The sequence below is a fragment of the Megascapheus bottae genome, chromosome 10 (genome assembly GCF_031878675.1).
Source record: "Megascapheus bottae isolate mThoBot1 chromosome 10, mThoBot2.hap1, whole genome shotgun sequence".
Lineage (NCBI taxonomy): Eukaryota > Metazoa > Chordata > Mammalia > Rodentia > Geomyidae > Megascapheus > Megascapheus bottae.
The window spans coordinates 46,694,012-46,713,697 of record NC_143518.1 but is presented as its reverse complement, the minus strand read 5'-3'; the positions used below and the strand labels follow the sequence as shown (position 1 = coordinate 46,713,697).

The 19,686-nt window shown below is 35.4% G+C and overlaps 1 protein-coding gene across 8 annotated transcripts in view; it reads left to right on the top strand.

Annotated features, from left to right (window-relative positions):
- Positions 1–19,686, top strand: part of Spata17 (spermatogenesis associated 17) — a 148,951-nt gene that overhangs the window by 18,729 nt on the left and 110,536 nt on the right. For all 8 annotated transcript variants that reach the window (XR_016536876.1, XR_016536874.1, XR_016536877.1 and 5 more), the window contains exons 4-5: positions 1,374–1,424; positions 12,065–12,168. Coding sequence is in view for 4 of the 8 variants with exons in the window: in XM_090341184.1 (XP_090197310.1) it covers positions 1,374–1,424; positions 12,065–12,168 (155 nt within the window). In the remaining 4 variants the exon portion in view is untranslated. The remainder of the gene's footprint in view (positions 1–1,373; positions 1,425–12,064; positions 12,169–19,686) is intronic.

Sequence of the window (19,686 nt, the reverse complement as noted above, 5' to 3'; positions counted from 1 at the left end):
TAAAGCTCTGATCCATGGCTCAAAGGCTCACATACTCAACAACTTGTAACTAAATACTGATAGGATAAAGATAATAACATCTTTTCCTATGCCAAAACTTTTGGAGTACATACTTTCCAAAATATTTTTCTTTGAAAAACTTTAATGGCAATGTCAGCATCAATATGACTTGAAGAAATCTGGTATTAAAGTAAATATCTTATATCATCTGAAATCATTCCCTGCTTGCTCTGAAGAAGAATTTAAAATGAAGCAACCTCATTGTTTATTCTCAAGTAACATATAGCAAGACAAATGTTTCTTAATTGCTCAGACTGTTGATAAATAATCCAACACTACTCCTCTGCATAGACAATTTGCTATGTATCAGATCAGGCAGTCCAAACACTAATTACAGTAAAACCTTTTGTAGGAATTCTTGTTTGTCATAAAGAAGAGACTCCTTTATAAAGAGTTAAGACTTTCTTTTCTCTCATGATATTTGCTGGAACTGTAATACTCATAACCTGGGCTGAATTCAATCGATTTCAATGGGATAAAAATGGAGGATTTCATTGCTTTTACTGCTTACTTATACTCTACTTTTAATGAAAAGATTGAGGCATTAGGTGGAAATAGTTTAAAATGACATTTTCACTGAAATAAACTACTCCATTAAATGATTGTTTACTAGAACAGAGATTTATAGTTCATAGATAAATGTGAGTTTTCTAGAAGAAACGAAGACTTTGGGAAGTCTCTACTGTGCCTAGGGATATGCTGTAACCCGGTATCATTGTATTTATGATTTTATAGCACAAAGATGAATATTAAATGAAACAAAGTTCCCAGGGATTGCTCAGGAGTCGGCTAAGTACATAGCATTTTGCATAGATGGTTGGAAGGCACAATTTTGCCCCATCACTGCATCCATATCCTTGAACGATTTCGACTGAAGACAGCATTTCTTTGAATTTTTCATTAAACCAGACGTCTTGAAATATGAATTCCTTTTATGTTTCTGTGAGTTTGGGCTAAAAGAACCCCAGTGAATAAATCATATAATACTACGTGTCACCAGTACTTGTGAATATTTCTGCTTTGTTATTCTATTCTCAGTAGAGCACCATTGATTATCAAACTCAGCGGAGAGCATTTTATGATCATATATCTCCATTAGCTCCTAGTTTGACTACCATAGATTTTTCTGGTTAAGCTTGCATTATGTATTAGGAAGCCCATCTCTTCAATACAAAGTTTGATTTCATTTTTTTCTAAGCCTAGAACTCTTATTATGTATTATGTATAAAGATTCTTTTCTTGGATATGCAAAAATAGGCTGCACTGTCTTTGTGTAACTGAATTGAATGCCATCTTTTTTTTTTGATTCACAGTTAGCAAATTGTACTATGAAGATGGATCACTATAATAGAATGGCTGTCGAGGTAAATATTTCTTCACTTGTTAAACAAATGAAAAGTCAATTGTGCTCTGAATTCGATTTTAATAAAATGAGCAAGGCAGAATAATGCAAATTTGATTGATATGCTAATGGCAAAGAGAGAAAAGAGTACACAGCTAAAAAGTTAAGTATGCTAAGTAATCTTGGCAGAATTAAAAATTAGAGTAAAATGTAAAACGTATAATTATAAATGCTTATTCTGTAGAATGTTATAGATCTGAGCTATAACTAGAGAAAGATTGTAAATATTAATGAAGCAATATATTAACTTCTATACATTATATGGAATATTGTGATAAATAGATGAACATGGTTTGGAATATAAGGACCCTGACAATGCAAATCAATTAGAAATTATTCATATGATTTAACAGTAATAAAGTCAGCTTCCAGCTTATAAGTTTTATTTCTAACATTTCTGTGTTCATTTTTATGTGCTACCTTTTTTCAACAGAAAGCTAAATTTAACAACTACAGGACTTGAATCTAGTTTCTCACAGGTTGTGGAGATGGACAAAACATATTGTTTCTGTTGTTTTAGACAGCACAGGGACAACTTAATTGCTAAAGTACAACACATGGAAAAAATTTTGAAGTGAATTTTATCCATGTCATGTTCCTATAACTTACGTTGCCTGCTCTCTTTTATGAATCGGTTAGCTCTTCTGTAAATAGTAGGTTTATCTGAGGTGAGACAAGATAGTAAATATTTCCTGTAAGATATGAGTTGAACCCAAGAGAAGCTACCTGAACAGTACTGTGACTGTGTACTGCTTTTGTAAGGGTTGATTTCCTCTGCAGGTGTGATATAGTGGGAGACTAATCCCAGTTTACCTGGTGTGGTCAATCTCTCTGCTTTCTTGGAGTTTACAAAAATACAAACAAGAATAAGAAACAGATCTCACTTCTGGCATCTTTGGAGCCAGGGCAGAAACTCCAGCTGTAGTGTGCTAATCTTCTCAGTAATAGTCACAAAGTGAAATGACTGTATTTTTCTTTCTTCTCCCTCCCTCCCTCCCTCCCTCCCTCCCTCCCTCCCTCCCTCCCTCCCTCCCTTCCTCTCCCTTTTCCTCCCTCCCTCTCCCTCTCCCTCTCCCTCTCCATCTCTCTGCCAGTCTTGAAGCTTTAACTCAGGGTCTGGGCACTGTGGACACTTTTTGCTCAAGGCTAGTGCTCTGTCACTAGCTTGAACCAGAGAACCATTTTTTTTTTCCCCCTGAGAATCACCAGGCTTTTTCTGTGTATGTTGTCCTGAGGAATCAAACCTAGGGCTTCCTGCATGATAGGAGAGCACTCTATCACTAGGCTATGTTCCCGGCCCTGTATTTTTATTAGGAGTGAATTTGAGAATATGGAGAATTTTAATTCTTACAGGTTTATTAAAGACTTCATATTCTAGGTTCTTTCTTTTTCTTTTCTGTTTATTTCCTGTCTGATGTGTCTCTAAAGTAAAAAATAATAGAAGTTAGACAATCTAAAGCAGTTAATGACCAGAGCCTTTAGATGATAGACTAATAAAATCCAAACAGGAGGTCTTGTATCTTGTGCTACTAGGAAAATGCACACAAAACAGATAGAAAAAAGAAGCTTGTTTATGGTTATAATTCAGCTCTAAATCTTCATATTGAATTCTGATCTAATATGAATAATGGAGGCTCCTCTTTCCCCAGAGTAGATATGTCTTAAAAACTCACATCAATATAAATCATCTGTTAGGTAGGGGTTTTTTTTGTTAATTTTTTTGTTTTGTTGGTTGTTGTTTTGTTTTTTGGTGCTGATACTGGGGTGGCCTCCTTTAGCACTTAGATTCAAGGCAGGCACACTACCACTGGAGCCACAGTTCTACTTCCATCTTCTTGGTAGATAATTAGTGATAAGAATCTCACAGACTTCCTTTCCTGTGCTGACTTCAAACCTCAGTCCACAGATGTCAGCCTCCTGAATAGCTAGGATTGCTGTAGGCAGCCACTGGTGCCTAGCAGCAATTTTTGTTTACTTGTTCCAATGATAAAAACTATAGTTCTTCTAATGTCTTAAGAGGATATTCAAGGCCACTGGTCTTGTGCCTTGGGCTGAAAATTAACTAAAAGCAGGAGAAAGGCTAATTGTTCAACCTATACTCTGTATCTGTGTCCTTTGATTTGAACCATTTAGCAGTCACTTTGCTCCCAGAACAGGAGTTGACAATAAGCATCTTGTGGCAGAAGGCAGATTGCCCCTCAGACAGGCAATACTTTTTTTCTTACCAATCTACAGCAAGAAGCAAAGATGTCCCCCAAAAGAGTACAGCCAAAATCTTAGGACACAGAGACAGCCCACCTGCTGGGAAGCAGTGATGTATTGGTTCCTGTAGGAAGCACATGTATGCAAATCCTGAATAGACCTTTCTCAATAGCAGGTACCTCTTAATTGGTCTCATAAACTGCAAAAATTACAAGTTATACATTTGGCAACTGAAAGCTAGCATGACAACTAGATTATATTCAGTAACTTGTTAAGCAGGCTACTGGAGTAAGTTTAATCATATTTATTTATTGTCAGTCCTAAACAATTGGTCATACTTTAGTCATGAAGTCTTATATATGTGATGTTTCTGTATAATAGCTATTAATTTTCTTATTTGCTGCATTTATTTTTAAAGGGTCACCTTTACTCTAAAGGATTTATGATATTCTCTATTCCTGTAGAATTGATCACTCTCTCACTTTTTATGTCCTTACTTGGCCATCGACATACTTTGGTTACAGAACTTGTAACCTTTATTATCCTAACTAATTTATATGCCAGTCTCCACCCTCCACATTCGGTAAGTCCCCTGAGGCCCAGATATTATCTTTTTCTTTGTATCTCTGAAGGCTTGACTTATAGTAAGTGGTTAGATAAATATCCCCAGAATAAAACAATGAATGCTGGCCCTCTGATTTTTCTATGCAAGGAATAAAAATGTTCTTTTCTTTAAATACTTTTTCTCTATTCCCTTGGTTGCCCTTGTTGGAAATTATTTAAATCTTAGCTGAAATGTCTTTAAGCCTTCTTTGATTTCCTGACTAGATTGCATAGTGTGAGTAAACTAGACATGCTAAGGTAAAATTTAGTTGTGAGTAATTCATAAGTGAATGGAAGACCTTCTGTGAGTTAGGATTTTGTCAAAGTATTCCAAAACACAGAAGGCTTCCTATAATACATGGTACATTCAGAACTCACAGTATGCTTAGTACATAATCCTTGTTGCTAAGCCACTGAGAGTCAATTAATATAGTAGTAAATTGCTCAGTAAATTTTTATCTTATCTCCAGGGGCCTTATTCTTCCTGTGTGTCAATGTGACACTATTTCCTTTTTGGTCTTCAGTTTGACTTTATCCCAAGTATTGTTCTGCTTTTCTTCTGGCATTTGGCCACTATTGTGGACCCTATTTAAATCTAGCCCCTGATTTTTATTCTCAGTTCTTTCTTGGTAGACAGCTTGCAGTAGCTCACATATGCATGACCCAAGTCAGTTGCTCAATTCATTTCTCTCCTGCTTCATATAGATAGAAGTTGTATGTCCTCATACAATGTGATACCATATTAACTAACCTTCCCCCTTCCAACCTTTGTGAGCATGTGCAAGCACTTGGCCTTCATCTCTGGCCCACCAGACATGAACATGGGTTCCTAAGTAATATCATATCCATGTTAGATGAGTACAAGAAGTCCTTTGTGTATGGAACGCCTGTTTTAAAATATCACCAGGTAGCAAAATAAAAATTCCATCTTAGTGGAATTATTTCATTCATCCTAAGATCAATTATTTGTCCATTATTCCAAACAGATTAATTTTTCCACAATAATTGTTTTTTTTCTTGCTTGTGGTTTTTACTTATTGGCTGATCTAGTCCATGAAATCTCCTTTCATCTATGTGTAGGGAGAAAATAATCTACCTGAGATCAAAATTGCATATATTCATTCTGCCTTCCTGCCTGCCTGCCTGTCTCCCTCCCTGTCTTCTTCCCTGTCTCTCTTCCTTCCTTCCTCCCTTCCTTGCTTCCTCTTGTGAGATCAAAGTTTTAGATCCAAGGCCCAAACTCCAGGAGTCCCACATGTCATATGTGGTAATTCACAACAACTCTGTGTACCAAATACAGAGACTTAGTGAAAGACGTTATTACTTGGGACCTGAGTGCCTTGGAAGATCACTTTTCAGTGCATCTTCAGCTGGCCCCCACAAAATAAGTACAATGGGGAATGTAAGATCCAGCACAAGCTTGGAAAACTAACAAAGGAAAGCTCCCTTTAGAAAGTCTTCATTGAGACATCATCTTCCTGTCCATCCTAGGACGACTGAAGCAATATCATAAGAATGCAGATTCCAAGTGCTAGTATTCAGTTCCTCAACGATCGATGTCTCTTATGAAATATGTTCCATCGGATATTTCCGCTCAGCTTCAAAGATTTATGAGCAATGAAAAAATGGTGATAATCTAAAGCTTACAGAAGTTTAAAGAACTACAGATGTAATTGATTGTTTCAAGTAAAAGTCCTTTTACCCTGGCTTCCTTGTGCATGGTATTGATCAATCATATACGCTTATTTAGTGAAACTGCTGTATTCTAGAGAATTTAACTGATTTACTTCACTTATATTAAATCATTTAATTTGCCTTTAGTGCCCCTAAAACACTTTAGCTCAGACTGAGATGCTCATTTTAAAGAAAATAAAAATCAGAGTAACAAGAGAGACTAAAAATCATTTAAAACAACAGATTTGAAATTAAGTTTAATGACATATTGCTTCTTATATTTATAAATCTATATCTTAACAATATAATAATAGGTTGCAATATCAATCTATCATTTCCTTTTATGGAAACATTTATTCCTAAAATACAAAAAAGAAAAATATTAACTTAAAAATAATATCTCATAACAAAATTATTTCCTTAATGTTATTAACTATGTCAGATAAAGACTCATCTCAATCTCCTTGTACTGTGTAGGAATTAAACATTTGTATTTAAATATAGACATTCAAGCTTAGATGGCGATGTGGAGGTCTAGTGAAAAGGTACAGGGATATCTGGTCTATTGGTCATTATAAAAGAGGCATATGAACACAGAATAAGTAACAAACTGTCTTACACAAAGAATGGTTACTTCATAATTTCAGCTTGATGAAGATAGGAAAGAAAGTCATTTATGCAGTTTTAACATTTTACCCAGTAATGGTTACAACACCACACAAAAGAACATTTCTAACTTCATGTTATTCAAGTTAAAATAATTATAAAATCTTTAAAGAGATTATAGTGAAATGAACTATAAATTCAGGTAGAGTTAGAAAATAGAATGGTTAAGAAACAATACAGACTAATCTGCATATTCTAAAATGTTTTGTTAAAATTTTCATATCTGCATTGTATATATATGCATACATATGTATGTATATATAGTATATATTGTGCATATATACACATATATGCAAACTTCTTTTCACGTATATTCTATCATTTCTATATAAATGTTGATATGTTCATATTCTATAGTTTTGACATATGCAGTAGTATCTCAAAGGAAAGATTTGTTTTTTATTGTTAATTTTTTAAAAACTAAGTAAAAACAGTCAAGAGCGTGGCCAAGTGGTGGAGTGAATGCCCAGCATGCAAGAAGCCCTGGGTTCACTTGCTTGGTACCACATACACAGAAAAAGCCCCAAGTGGTGCTATGTAATATTAGCCTTGAGAAAGCCCAGGGACAGTGCCCAGGTCCTGAGTTCAAGCCCCAGGGCTGGCACAAAAAAAAAAAGCAAACAAAGAAACCACACCTAAGTAAAAATTACTTTTCTGTATCGTTGTCCAGTGTTCTCTAGTAAGAAAGAAGTAAGAAATAACAAATTCTCTTTCCAAGCTTTTCTCTATATTTTGAGCTTTGATCCTAGGTATGTTATCAGTGAATTTGTTTTCTATGTCTTCATTTTAATTTTGAAAGAGAAGATACTTTTTAAATCTCTTTCCATGTCAATTAAGGTTACTATAGCTCTTCAAGAACAAAAAACCCAGTGGAGGAAAATCTTTTCTATGAGCAGATGGCTTTTGATACATCTAGGTTTTGCCATTTGTTTTAGTGCTTAAAATAAACATTATTTATAAGACCACTTACGTTTTGATGTTACTTAATGAGAAATATGCATCATTGATTTGACTAGCTTAAGAGGTCATTTAGAACTTGCCCGTTAACAAGCTGTAATCTGCTGAGCACAGGATGACTTTGTTTAACATTATCTATTCAGAGCTGATCGATGACAATAATTGTTTTATACCAATCAGTTCTGAAAGTTGCTAATTACATTGAAGGACATGAATATTAGCTATTTTACTATTATTTATTTAGAAAGTTGTAACCCATTCACCTTGGACTGAAATAAAAATCGTATTAAAACTTACTCTGCTTCTGAACAGTACTTAAAAAATTACATTTATTCACTACTGCTAGAAAATCAACAGGAAATGTAGGAAGTCCAAAGTTCATTTATGCTTATAGAATGAAGTATGGTAGAATCTCCACCTATAGTGAATCTTTTTATATCTATCCTTTATTAAACTGGGCCCTCTATAATATAAGAAATGGGTATATTTAAAAATGAAAGAACTCACTGTCTGTTTAGTCTGTAAGATATTATTGGAGGGAGCATGAGCTATAAGATAAGACAAATCTGAACTGCTTTCCTGACTCCACCATTTACTCATACTGGTTTTGTATCCTTGGGCTGATTACTTACCCTTTGTTTCTTCCCTGAACATGGGAGATCATGCCTTGTTCACAAGGATATTGTGAAACTTTCAGCATTAAATATAATACTTGGCACATTCATGGAGCTCAATAAATTTTAGTCCCTTTCCTGCACTGATAACACCTTCCTTGCCCACTCTGATGCTCCATTCTTTTAGCACTTTTACACACTCATCCTGCCTGAAGCCAGTTAAAGATTGATTGATTGTACCTTCCTGTGGATGGGTTTTAGCTTACTATCCTAACCATTATTACTTACTATACTCTTTAGTACCTAATCATGAATAAAAGAATTTGTCTTAGAAGGATTTTTTTCCTGCCTCGGCTAAATGTCTAGGATATTAGGACAATGGAAGGTTTCTCGAGAGCACACCATAAGCAGAGTTCCTGGGTGTTTCAATGTTGTTTCCGGGTATTTCTGGACATGGAGAAGGAAGGAGTCCATGACAGAAAACCATCTGGCTTTAGCACAATATTTTCAGGTAGCTTTAGTTTTTGTTCCTGCAGATCTCTTTTTGTTGGAAATGGACATACTTAGCTGGGTATGGTGGTGCACAGCTGTGTTTTCAAAACTCAAGAGGCAGAGGCAGGAGGTCACCAGTTCCACAACAGCCTGGGCCACAATAGCAGCCTTATCTACATAGCACAGCACTGTCTTGACATAAAATAGCACAATAGATCAAAACAGAATAAAATAATAAGCTAGCACACCTACTCCTCTAATGTTACATGAACAGAATCCGCCATTGTTCACCTTCTCAGTACCCTGAGGCACAATTTTTATTATTTCTGGGAGAATTATTTTATCCAAAGTTTGTTTAAATTTTTCTCCCAAAGTAAGGTCTTCCCTGTGCACTCTTGGATATCGTCCCATTTCCCCCAAGGCAACACGAGTCACTTCTGTTGCTGAGCAGGGGTGACTTGGCAGTAACACCGCTGAACATGTGGATCCTTTCAAATAGCTATATGGCCTTAGACAATTATTAAACTTTTTGAGGCATGAATTTTCTATTTTCTCAAATGAGGCTAATAATAATCTTCACCTCCACAGTGAAGCTGTATGTTTAGATCATGTGAGCCAAGGAAATGCTCACATATATGCATTAAAACACATGTATGTATGGCATTCCAATTGGCTATTATTTTTATTATTAAGTGATTTTTTTGAATTCCTCCTCTTCATCAACCGTAATGTGATTTTGGTCAGACTAAAGAAATTTTCAGACTTCAGTACTTTATTATATCAGAAAAGCTATTTTTTAATAGAAGAACAACTCAAATAGGATAATTTGAAAAGTATTTTTGGAAAACATTTTCTATAATTATTGCTATATGACATAGTAATGTTTTCTATTACTAATCTCTGGCTTGTTTTATGGATTGTCTTGCATATCTTCACTATTATATAAATTTAAAAATACTTTCTTTTTTTTTTTTTTTTGCCAGTCCTGGGCTTGGGCTCAGGGCCTGAGCACTGTTCCTGGATTTTCTCAAAGCTAAGGCTCTACCACTTGAGCCACAGCACCACTTCTGGCTTTTTGCTATGTATATGGTACTGAGGAATCGAACCCGGGTCTTCGTGCATGCTAGGGAAGCACTCTACCACTAGGCCAAACTCCCAGCCTCTAAAAATACTTTCTTACAATGTCAGTCAGATGAAAAATGATTGTAAAATATATTTTAATTGCCATATTGTAATACAGAGAAAATTACAGGATACAAATTCACCTAAACTTTATTCCTATTTTTTTATTTCTGTCAAGATTCTAGTTATAAATATTTCATAATAAACAATGTTTAGCTATAGAAGCATAGACTTTGGGGAGAAAATAATAAAGTAGGTCCTAATCTTACTTGTATCCATTCCTATTTGAGTAAAATGTATGTTTAGAGAAGGCAGTGTTCTCTTAGCTGGAAAGAGACAAAGATTTAATGTCCTCAGAATTTTTTGTAACTTGTGAGGCATTCATATAGACAAATAAAATGTTGGAAAATTATAGGGGGACAAGTTAAATCTTTATGGATGGCTCAGTTAGTATTTTCCAATGTGTGCTGCTCCTCTTCTAAATTCCTTTAGGTAAGTTCACTGTATTTTCCCTGTAAAATTGATATCACAGATTATCATTGTTTTAATGTTTCAAAAATTATGTTTACTTCCTTTCCAATCATATTTTGAAAAGACTAAAGAATGGGTTTGCTGAACAACAAATTTCATTTTTGGATCTATTGCTATTAGCTGTGTAATTAAAGGAAATTTATGTGACCTCTTTTTGTAGGCATTTTCTTATCTCTATATGAGATATTACAAGTATTTATCTGCTGGGCAGATAGATGGTTTGAGGCCAGTCCAGGAAAAATGTTTGAGTAACCTCTTCTTGACCAATAGGTGGACACAGAGGCACAAACATGGCATCTTATGTCATAGTAAATGTAAACATGAGGCTCACAGGCCCAGTACATGCTCAGGCAGGAAGCCATTACTTGTCTTAAAAATAACTAGTTAAAAATATCTAGAGAAGGGCCGGGAGTTTGGCCTAGTGGTTAAAGTGCTTGCCTAGCATGCACGAAGACCCGGGTTTGATTCCTTGGTACCACATACATACAAAAAAGCCGGAAGTGGTGCTGAGGCTCAAATGGTAGAGCTCTAGCCTTGAGAAAGTCCAAGGACAGTGCTCAGGCCCTGAGCTCAAGCCCAGGACTGGCAAAAAAAAAAATATCTAGAGGAATGGTTCAACAGTAAAGTATCTGCCTACCAAGAATGAGTTCCTGAGTTCAAACCAACCATCAAAAGAAAGAAAGAAAGAGTGAAGGAAGGATGAAAGAAAGAAATTAAGATGAAAAGAAAGTAAAGGAAATGAAGGAAGGAGAGAGAGAGTGAAGGAGGAAAATTCATTTCATAAAAGTATCCTTAAGATTAAATTTATCAATGGAACTAAAAAACAAAACCCTTAGAATAATACTTGGCACATAATTGCACAGTAAACATTAGCTACTGCTGTCTTCATTAAAGAAGTCTTAAGATGTTATGACTAAAGTGAAACATAGGCCTTGGCAGGTAACCCATTCCCTGTGACCCTACCTCTGTGAAGTCTGAAGCAGGATTATCATAAGGTTTTTTTTTTTTTTTTTTTCTTTTTTCGGGGTGGGGGTGGTGAGTCATGGGGCTTGAACTTGGCCTGGGTGCTGTCCCTGAACTCTTCAGCTCAAGGCTACCACCCTAACCTCTGGGTCTGGGCACTGTCCCTGAGCTCTTCAGCTCAAGGCTACTGCTCTACCACTTCCCATTTTCTAGAAGTTAATTGGAGATAAGAGTCTCAGGTCCTTTTGTGCCCAGGGTGGCTTTGAACCTTGGTCCTTAGATCTCAGCCTCCTGAGTAGCTAGGATTACAGGTGTGAGCCACCACTCCAAGCTTGATTATCACAAGTTTTAAGCCAGCTTGTGTTCCATTGTGAGACCCTATCTCAAATATAAAAGCAAAAACATATGTCAATATTTTAAAGATTTTGTTATCACTGAATGAAAAAGTGAATTTACAATTACTTTAATGGCACCAAACACAATCTTCAAGCCAGCTAACCTATTAGTGGAAATGATAGGACTTTATAAGATAACCTTTAAATATTTTAAAAGCCAGTTATACATCGTTGCAGTACCCTATACTTAATTTCAGCTGTGTAATATTTTATTATACATCTGTGAATACAATCTACATTTGTAACTAACGTACTACCATTTTTTTTAGTGGAAAGCCTAAGACTTTGCTCGATATGAATTATCACACATAAGTTTGACTTTGAAGTTTGTGTTTCAAGTAAAAATGTCAGTGCATGTTTTATCTCCTTATTTACACTAACAGGTTCAGAGAAGATGGCGAGGCTATAGGATTCGGAAGTACTTCTTTAATTATTTTTATTTGAAACAGTACTTGAAAGCTATCTCAGAGACCAATGATGCAATTAGGTAAGTAATACCACCTACTCATGAGGGTTCTACAGAAGAGAGATCAATGTGTATGCATTATTACTAGACTTAGAAATGAGTTCTGGAATTTTGTGATGCTTTAGGCAGAAATGTATTGATAAGAGATTGTTATATAATTCCAGTTATATGTTATATAGTTATATGTTTATGAGAGAACACCTTGTTCCTATGCAAAATCTTTAGTTTTATGAAACCATCCTATATTGATGTAGGTTTATCTATAAAGCAATTCCACACATGAAACCAGAAGTAAAACTCTTAGATATATTTTGAGAACTTAATTCTAGAAACTTGCTTCTCAAAGAAGAAAATATCAAGGAATAAATATATTAAAAAAGAGCTGTCAATTTTTCAAGAGCTATGTAATGTGTGATTGTTGTTCTTAATGTCCTATGTTATTTCTCATCTCTTTTGTTGTCCCTTGGTTATTCTCATATTGTTACAGTATCTTATCTCGTTATCTGGTGTATTGTATATACATTTATTTGTTTATTTGAAATAGGGAAGGGAGGGGGGAAAACAAGATCAAGGAAGGGGGTGGGGGAGGGAAATGGGGACAAAAACATGAGAAAGCGTATCAATGTGTGTGAAGTAATGTACCTTCTATCTGGTGAATATAATTGTAACCCCTCTATTAATTACAATATAAATTATGAAAAAAGGAGCTGTCAGTTTTAGAATACTGCCTGTTTTCAAAATATTAAAAAATTATCTACCTGCGAAGGTAAGATTAAATCAATTTAAACTATGAGGTATCTGCTGTCAATGTCTGCAAAGCTAAAGACACCATATTCTTATGTATTCAATACTATTCTTTCAACTATTCCAAAGTGCTTTGTGTTAAATTTTCTTATTACTTTTCCTTGGTTTTATTTGTTTTGATGTTTGAACACATGACATTGGGCTTGCTAAGTAGGCATTCTATAGCCCTCGTTTCACTATTTTGTGAGAGAAATTTTAATCCTCTTGTGGTATGCCCCCATCCTAAGGATTTATGTCTACAATATTACTCAATAAAAAGGAAATGGTAAATAATAGCCCCTATGTAATATTTTTCAAAATTTGTTCCACATATATTATTTTACTTAATATTCCTAGGATTGACAAATTATAATAATTTGCTTAAAAAGTTTTGATGGAGATGTCCCAAATAATATAAGATATATCTTCTATTTCTTATGCATGTTATAGATATAAATGATACAGTTTTATAAGCTATATGTAAGCTGGACATGGTAGTGAATATCTACAATGCCAGTATTCTGCAGGCTCAGACTGATTCAGCAGGATCACAAATTTAAGGCCAGCTTGAGCTATATAGTCAATTTTAAACCAGCCTAACCTACATAAAAATACTCTATTTCATTTATTATAAATGCTCAAATGGTAAATTATGCATACATTTTACAATAATTTAAAATATCCTACAGCCAAAATACTTCTGCTTCTAAGCATTTCATACAAGGTGCAGTCTGAGTATTTCTGTTACCCTTTTTTAGCTAGTGGGCTTTTAAGGGACTAAATGGTAGAAATAGTTTTATTATTTCCAAATGGTCATTAAGTATATAGCTTTTTAGTAGAAATCATTTTATTTCCATTTTATGTTATGTTAGCAACATTATAAATGCCAATGACTGACATTGTACAAGTTGCCTTAGAAACAGCCCAAAGGAGGAAGACCTGAGGGAAAACTGAATGGTTGAGTCAAGACAGGATGGAGTCATGGGCTTAGAGGAACTTCTCAGAGGCACAAAGCTGAGTCCTGCAAGTTGTGCAGAAACTAGGGAAATACCACACAAAATGTAAATGGGCTTGATGCATGAAACAGAAGGTAAGGGTAACCTAGGATTAAATGCACATAGTACATATGACTGGAATCATATCTCACCCCAGGGCATTTAGACATAGCAAATTGTCCATTATTTTCAGATCATTGGATGTACTGACCTCTCAAAGTGAGAAGGGTTATGATTACATTTGTTTGTTTGTGTGTGTGTGTGTGTGTGTGTGTGTGTGTATGCATATGTTTTTATCACACATGTTCTACCTTAATAGTTATTTTTAAATTGTAAATTTTAAACATCTATTTGGATTATTACTTTAATTGAGAATGCAGTATTTTTCCTCCTGATGGAAAAATACACAAACATATATTTAAATTGCTTTTTCCCTTTATTTATTTTTTTAAATTCAAATACTGGACTCTAGATAGTCTAGTTCCTTTGCACTGTGTACCAAATTATATACAAAATGGCTTGGAAATGATTTCCCAATCAGAAATCTGGAAGCAGCTATGCCCTGTGTCTAGGCTTGAGATCTCTCTGAGGCTGCAATTGGGGTGTCAGCCAAGGTGGCTGCCTCTTTTGAATGGTGGATAGGAAGAGTCATTCTGAATCTACTTTTAGGAACTGTAATTCCTCTGGCTGTTACACCATAGTGTCTTGTTACATGGGGCCTGTCCAAAAGCAGTTATACCTGGAGAGATTAGCTTCCTCTGAGCAAGTAAGCCAGAGGCCAGGAGAGAACATCAAGATGGTAACCACATTTATGTAACTTAATATCCAAAATGAATCTAGTTGCTTTCACTATTTTCCATTAAGCCCAGAAACTAAGTCTATCCCATACTCCAAGAGAGGGGTTTGTTTACACAGGAATGAATTCCCAAAGGAGAGTGATGGGAGGCCATTTTAAAGACATTATCTCACACACTGACTTGTATATAGTATTTCAATATAGCTGTCTGCTTTCAGCATTTTGCCATTGATATGTTACTTGACACTTACTTTAAACATCTTATTCTATATTTATCACCATTTAAAATTTTTTGTTATCTGAAAACACTTGTATTTTATTCTAATTACTTATTGGTAATATCTGGATTTCAGTGCAGATGAGGGCATTAGTCCAGTCCCTTGTCTTTGGATGAGATTAAATTATCTAGAGTAAAAAGAAACTTAGTAAATCATTTTTCATTTGAATTGCATAGGATACTAAATAACATTGAGTTTAACATTGGTTTATATTATCATCTTTGAGTGGGTGAATTGACATGTTCTATATTTAACAGTTAAAACATTATGCAATGCACATGGGAAAACATACTTTCTTATCCAAGAGTTGAACTATTACAAAGATGAATGGGACTGATTAAGGCTGAGTTTGTGCCTGGTAGACATGTCCTTTGTAATCCCTAACCTGATTTCAAGTTCTGCCCCAGGTTATGAAAAGAATTATGTAATGAAATTAAAAATTAGCTACCGAGGTACAAATTGGAAGCATTAATAAAGCATTTTAGCTTGGAGTACAGGAAACTATTATTTCTTTATCTTTTGACATAAATTTAAGATACAAATAATGTATCTCCCAAATTTAATGTGTGAATGAATCAAATGATTATAATAATACTGCTGTTTTGACTGTCAATCTGATATTTATCAAAACAAAATCATTTCTCAACACATTAATTTTGTATAGTATGACTTAACTAGGGAGACTTTTATCTTTAGTGAATATTAGACTTTACCTTTGTTTTGATGTGTCAGGAAAGTTTTTAAAAGCACATATATATATAAAGTAGATAATATATAAAATCATATATTGTATATGTACATACAGTATTACCTTCATTGAGTTAAAATTCCCACACCACTCAATACATGCATTTTAAGGGAACTATTTTGTTTATGTGGTTTTTTTGTGCATTTCAAAGTAATACCATCCTTATTGCTTTTTTTCTTTTTTTTTTTTGCCAGTCCTGGGCTTGAGCTCAGGGCCTGAGCACTGTTCTTGGATTTTCTCAAGGCTAGAACTCTACCACTTGATGAGCCTTAGCAGCACGTCAGGCTTTTTTCCATGTAGGTGGCACCAAGGTATCAAACCCGGATCTTCGTTCATACTAAGCAAGCACTCTACCACTAGGCCAGACTCCAGGCCCCATTGCTTTTAATTTAAAACACTTGTTTTCCTCATGTGGCATAGCAATTCTATATCCTGTACCAGTCATTTCCAATTCTTTTCTCTCCTCAGCCCTATAACCATGAAGCATTCTTGCACATGCTAAACATTTATACTGAATCTTGCTGTATGCACACTTTTATGACCTTTTTCACTTAGCATGATGTATTCAGGGTTCATCTATGACATAATATGCATCCTATTTCATATCTTTTCATTGAAAAATACCATTCCATTGAATGGGCAGTCATGAAACTTTTGTCCGTTAATCTGCTTATGAACATGTGAATCACTCCTAATATGGGCTATTGTAAATAATACGGCTATGAACACATTCTTGTAATGAGGTGTTTTTTTTTAAACATGTCAACATATGTTTTCATGAAATCTTTAAGCTGATAAATTTAAGATCTAAGGACTTAAGAATAGTTATGGTGGATATAGATACATCTGGCTTAGAATTGGAGTTCTCTAACTTTTTACCCATGTGACCTTAAGCTAGCGGCCCAGTCATATAAGTTAGAGTCCATTGTCTGTATACTGAGGTAGAGATTTTCACTTTGTGCATATTGTAAAGAATCCAGTATATGAAACACTGAGAACATAGTTCACATTTGACAAATGACTGCTATTACTAGGAGGAAGGTAGAAAAAATAGGGGAATGATACAACCAAATCAGAGAAAGCACTTATTCCACAATTTAGATTTGTATCTGATAATGACATAACCAAATCAGAGAAAGCACTCATTCCACAATTTAGATTTGTATCTGATAAAGAAAGGAGGAAGGAAGGAGAAGAAATGGAAATAGCAAGGCACCTCCAAGGAAGCTACAGTAATCTGATCGGTGGTTCTGAAGCCAGAGACACCCCAGAAGAGCATCACAGGCCTTGTCAGAATAGCCCTTCCCCAACACACCATCACTCTCACTGGATAGTGGTGATCTTTGTATGAATGTATTGGTGAATCAAGTGGTATATCATTGCATTTATTACATAATCATTTTATAATCTCTTTTTTCCTGAGGTTTCAAAAATTTCTTAGACTGACCATTTTTTATTGTAATGTATAGAGGGGTCACAGTTACATTCGCCAGAGGGTACATCACTTCTTACACACTGACACGCTCTCTCATGTTTTTGTCCCCATTTCCCTCCCCCACCTACTCCTAATTATCTTGTTTTTCTCCCTTTCCTTTCCTATTTCAAATAAACAAATAAATGTATATTCAATATACCAGGTAACAAAGTCATATAATGTAACAATATAAGAGCAACAAAAGAGAAGAGAAATAACATAGTACATTAAGAACAACAATCATATATACAAAGCTCTTGTTTCCACATCCTGAAGGTCCTTTCATTTAGTCTCATCCTATATGGCCTTATGTATCTAGGTTTTGGGCTATTGTAGTCCTCTGCTAGGAGAGCCCTAGGTTTGTACTAATTTTTACAAATGAAGGAAACCATTGAGCCTATGTTCCTTTGGGTCTGGCTTTCCATTTCCTTCCAAATGGGATGATGTTATTCATTCTGATGGCAGCATAGAATTCCTTTCTGTATAAATACCACATCTTTGTGATCCATTCATTTATGGAGAAGCATCTGGGTTGGTTCCATATCTTTGCTATGGTAAATAGTGCTGCAGTGAACATTGTTGTGCTAGTGGCTTTAGTATGTCCTTGTTTCTGGATGATTGGGTCAATGCCAAGTAGTGAATTGCTGGGTCATAGGGGAGCTCTACATTTAGTCTTTTGAGGAACCTCCATACTGCTTTCCATAGTGGTTGAATGAGTTTACACTCCCACCAACAGTGTAGTAGTGATCCCTCCTGACCACATCCCTGCTAGCATCTATTGTTATTAGATTTCTTGATCATGGACATTCTAACTGGAGTAAGATTGAATCTCAGAGTTGTTTTGATTCGCATTTTTTTATAGATAGAGATGTTGAGCATTTCTTCATGTGTCTATAGGCCAGAATGACTATTTTTTTTTTAGCAGTCCTGGGGCTTGAACTCAGGACCTGGGCACTGTCCCTGAGCCTCAAGGCTAGTGCTCTACACTTGAGCCACAGCACCATTTCTGGCCTTTTCTGTATATGTGGGACCAAGGAATCTAACCCAGGGCTTCATGCATGTTAGGCAAGCATTCTACCACTAGGCTACACTCCAGCCCTGAGAATGACTACTTTATGCGCGCGCGAGTGTGTGTGTGTGTAGGTCATGGAGTTTGAACTCAGCCTGGTTCCTATCCCTGAGCTCTTCAGCTTAAGGCTACCACCCTACCCCTTGAGCCAGGGTCCCACTTCTGTTTTCTAGTGTTTAATTGGAGATTAGAGTCTCACGTTCTTTAGTGCCTGGGATGGCTCTGAACTGTGATCCTCAGCTCTCAGTCTCCTGAGTAATTAGGATTACAGGCCTGAGCCACCACACCCAGCTTTGAAATGACAACTTTTATGAGTAGTTACATTTATTGTTTTGAGAACCCTTCAGTTCTCCAATATATTCTTATTTTTGTGATAATTTTCTCACTTCTCTATGTTTCTTCTCTTTTCAGTATTTTCTTTTATTTATGTATTTTCAGTTTTTTATGACAAAGTCTCACTATGTAGTGCATCCTATCCTTGAACGTTCAATCCTTTGCCTCAAGAGCCTTGGAATTATAGACATGTACCACCTTATCCAGCTTTTTTCTATTTCTTCATGTGTTTTCATTAGTAGATTTTAGGGCATCTAGAAGTAGTACATGCTATTACACTTTTCTGCCTCCTTTCTACAGTGGGCCTTTTTCTTCCATTCTGTTTTGGTAACAGACTTCCTTCTTGCCATTCTACTAGCATTTTAATTTTAGTAACACTTTTTAACTTTACCGAAGTATTTCCACTATTTGGCTATTTCTTTTTCATGCCATTTTTCTTATTAATAAACTAACTCACATTTCTGATGTTATTAGCATCTTGATGTAAAGCAGAATACACCTGATGTGGCTCAGATAGCGCTAAAAGAAAGGATGATTTGCAGTGATGTTGGCAGGGTTAAAGACCCAGGAAAGGAGGTATTATACTGAGAGACCAGAAACAAGAGGAAGATGTCACCATTGCCATAGTTAAAGGGTTGACAGGAAGATACAGAGCTAACAGAATACAGTGAGAACCAAGTTCCCTCCAAACCTTTGGCCACAAATTGTACTAAGATCAGGTTATATAGTTGATCACCAAAGGTTAAGTTTTAACCCAGGTCTTTACTATCAAATTCCTCCCTGATTTAAAACTTCTTCTTTCCATCTTCCTTTTTTATGTCACACAATTGGTTATCTTTTAAAGTGTCTGTTGATACTCATAAGAAATAGAAATAATTTGAATGCCCCACATCAAGTAGGTTTTGTTGAATGGTTGGCTTTGTTTACTCTTAAAGTCATTGAAGACAGCTAACCCATTTTCACTAGAGAATGCTCAAACATCAGAAATACATGAAGGTTTATAGAGGAAATTAATGCTACAGCTTCATTTGAGTATAGGCTGAAAGAAGGGCCTTGAGTTTCA